General features: G+C 57.7%; 1 protein-coding gene across 1 annotated transcript; it reads right to left on the bottom strand.

Moving 5' to 3' along the window:
- Positions 1–11: 11 nt before the first annotated feature.
- LOC104618244 (periaxin-like) lies at positions 12–2,484 on the bottom strand (the record flags this gene model as incomplete). The annotated part of the gene is made up of 4 exons (XM_010283789.1): positions 12–816; positions 967–1,506; positions 1,681–1,896; positions 2,095–2,484. Coding segments are annotated over 4 exons (1,951 nt in total), but the record flags the coding sequence as incomplete, so codon positions are not given.
- Between the last annotated feature and the right edge of the window lie 67 nt (positions 2,485–2,551).

Below are 2,551 nucleotides of genomic sequence, written 5' to 3' on the forward strand. Positions count from 1 at the left end.
AGGTCCCCCACCAGCCCCTCGCAGCAGCAGCACAGGGGGCAGACCCCCAACTGCCCCCACCACCGCCAGCCGTGGGGATGGGGGGGGGGCCAGACTCCCCCCTGCCACAGGCACCTCGGGGGGCTGCAGCTGGACGTTGGGCACCTCTGCGGCCTGGAGATGGACATTTGTCACCTCCATGGGCTGGAGATGGACATTTGTAACCTCTCTGGGCTTAAGCTGGACGTTGGGCACCTTCACGGTCTTGAGCTGGATGTTGGGTACCTCCTCCATGGTCTTGAGTTGGATGTCGGGCACCTCCATAGTCTTGAGCTGGATGTTGGATACCTCCATGGTCTTCAGTTGGACATTGGGTACCTCCTCCATGGTCTTGAGCTGGATGTTGGGCACCTCCTCCATGATCTTGGGTTGGACATTGGGCACCTCCATGGTCTTGAGTTGGATGTTGGGCACCTCCTCTGTGGTCTGCAGCTGGACATCAGGCACCTCCGAGGTCTTGAGTTGGATGCTGGGCACCTCCATCATTTGGTGACAGGAGTTCAGCACTTCAGTGGCCTGGAGATGGACACTTGTCACCTCCATAGTCTTCAGTTGGATGTTGGGTACCTCTGTGATCTTGAGATGGATGTTGGGCACCTCCATCATTTGGTGATGGACACTGGACACCTCAGTGTCTTGGAGATGGACATTGGTCATCTCTGTGGTCTGAAGATGGACACTGGGCACCTCCGTGACTTGGAGATGGACACTGGGCACCTCAGTGGTTTGGTGACGCACACTAGGCACCTCAGTGGTCTGGAGATGGACTCTGGGCACCTCTGTATCCTGTAGATGGACATTTGTCACCTCCATGGCTTGGGGATGGATGCTGGGCACCTCAGTGGCTTGCAGCTGGACAGTGGTCACCTCTGCATCCTGGAGATGGACGCTGGGGATCTCTGTGGCCTGGAGATTGACATTTGTCACCTCCGTGGTTTGGGGATGGATGCTGGGCACCTCAGTGGCTTGCAGCGGGTCAGTGGTGACCTCTGCGTCCTGGAGATGGACACTGGGCACCTCCACGGTTTCTTGATGGATGTCGGTCACCTCACTGGCTTGCAGGTGGACACTGGTCACCTTGGTGGTCGGGAGATGGACGCTGGGCACGTCTGTGGCTTGGAGATGGATGTTGGGGACTTCAGTGTTTTCGAGATGGACATTGGGCACCTCAGTGGTTTCAAGATGGACACTGGGCACCTCTGTGGTTTGAAGCTGGATGTTGGACACCTCCATGGCCTGGAGCTGGACATCGCGCACCTCTGTGGCCTGGAGATGGATGTTGGGCACCTCTGTGGGCTCAAGATGGACACTGGGGACCTCCGTGGTTTGGAGATGGATACTAGGGACCTCAGTGGTTTGGAGATGGACACTAGGGACCTCTGTGGCTTGGAGACTGATGTCAGGTACCTTGGTGGTTTGGAGATGGACATTTGTCACCTCTGTGGCCTGCAGCTGGACGTTGGGTACCTCCATGGACTGGAGATGGATACTGGGTGCCTCTGTGGCCTGGAGATGGACATCTGTCACCTCTGTGGCCTGGAGATGGATGCTGGGCATCTCTGAGGGCTGCGGCAGGGCTTGCAGCTGGATGTTGGTGATCTCGGAGGGCTGTGGCAGGGCTTGCAGCTGGACATTTGTCACCTCAGTGGCCTGCAGGTGGATGTTGGTGACGTCCGAAGGTTGTGGCAGGGCTTGGAGATGAACATTTGTCACCTCAGTGGCCTGCAGCTGGATGTCAGTGACATCCAAGGGTTGTGATAGGGCTTGGAGCTGGATGTTGGTCACCTTGGAGGGTTGTGGCAGGGCTTGGAGCTGGACATTTGCCACCTCAGTGGCCTGCAGCTGGATGTTGGTGACCTCAGAGGGTTGTGGCAGGGCTCGGAGCTGGAGGTTGGTAACATCCAAGGGTTGTGGCAGGGCTTGCAGCTGGACATTTGTAACCTCTGCAGCCTGCAGCTGGATGTTGGTGACATCCGAGGGTTGTGGCAGAGCATGGAGCTGGATGTTGGTGACATCTGAGGGGTGCGGCAGAGCATGGAGCTGGACATTGGCCACCTTGGAGGGCTGTGGCAGGGCTTGCAGCTGGACATTTGTCACCTCACTAGCTTGGAGCTGGATGTTGGTGACATCCAAGGGCTGTGGCAGGGCTTGGAGCTGGACATTTGTCACCTCAGCAGCTTGGAGATGGATGTTGGTGACATCCAAGGGCTGTGGCAGGGCTTGGAGCTGGACATTTGTCACCTCAGCAGCTTGGAGATGGATGTTGGTGACATCCAAGGGCTGTGGCAGGGCTTGGAGCTGGACATTCGTCACCTCAGCAGCTTGGAGCTGGATGTTGGTAACATCCAAGGGCTGCGGCAGGGCTTGGAGCTGGACACTTGTCACCTCCGTGGCTTGCAGCTGGACATTTGTCACCTCGGCAGCTTGGAGTTGGATGTTGGTGACCTCCAAGGGTTGTGGCAGGGCTTGGAGCTGGACATTGGTCACCTCGGCTGCCTGCAGCTGGATGCCA

The sequence above is a fragment of the Phaethon lepturus genome, unplaced genomic scaffold (assembly GCF_000687285.1).
Source record: "Phaethon lepturus isolate BGI_N335 unplaced genomic scaffold, ASM68728v1 Scaffold31333, whole genome shotgun sequence".
Classification (NCBI taxonomy): Eukaryota; Metazoa; Chordata; class Aves; order Phaethontiformes; family Phaethontidae; genus Phaethon; species Phaethon lepturus.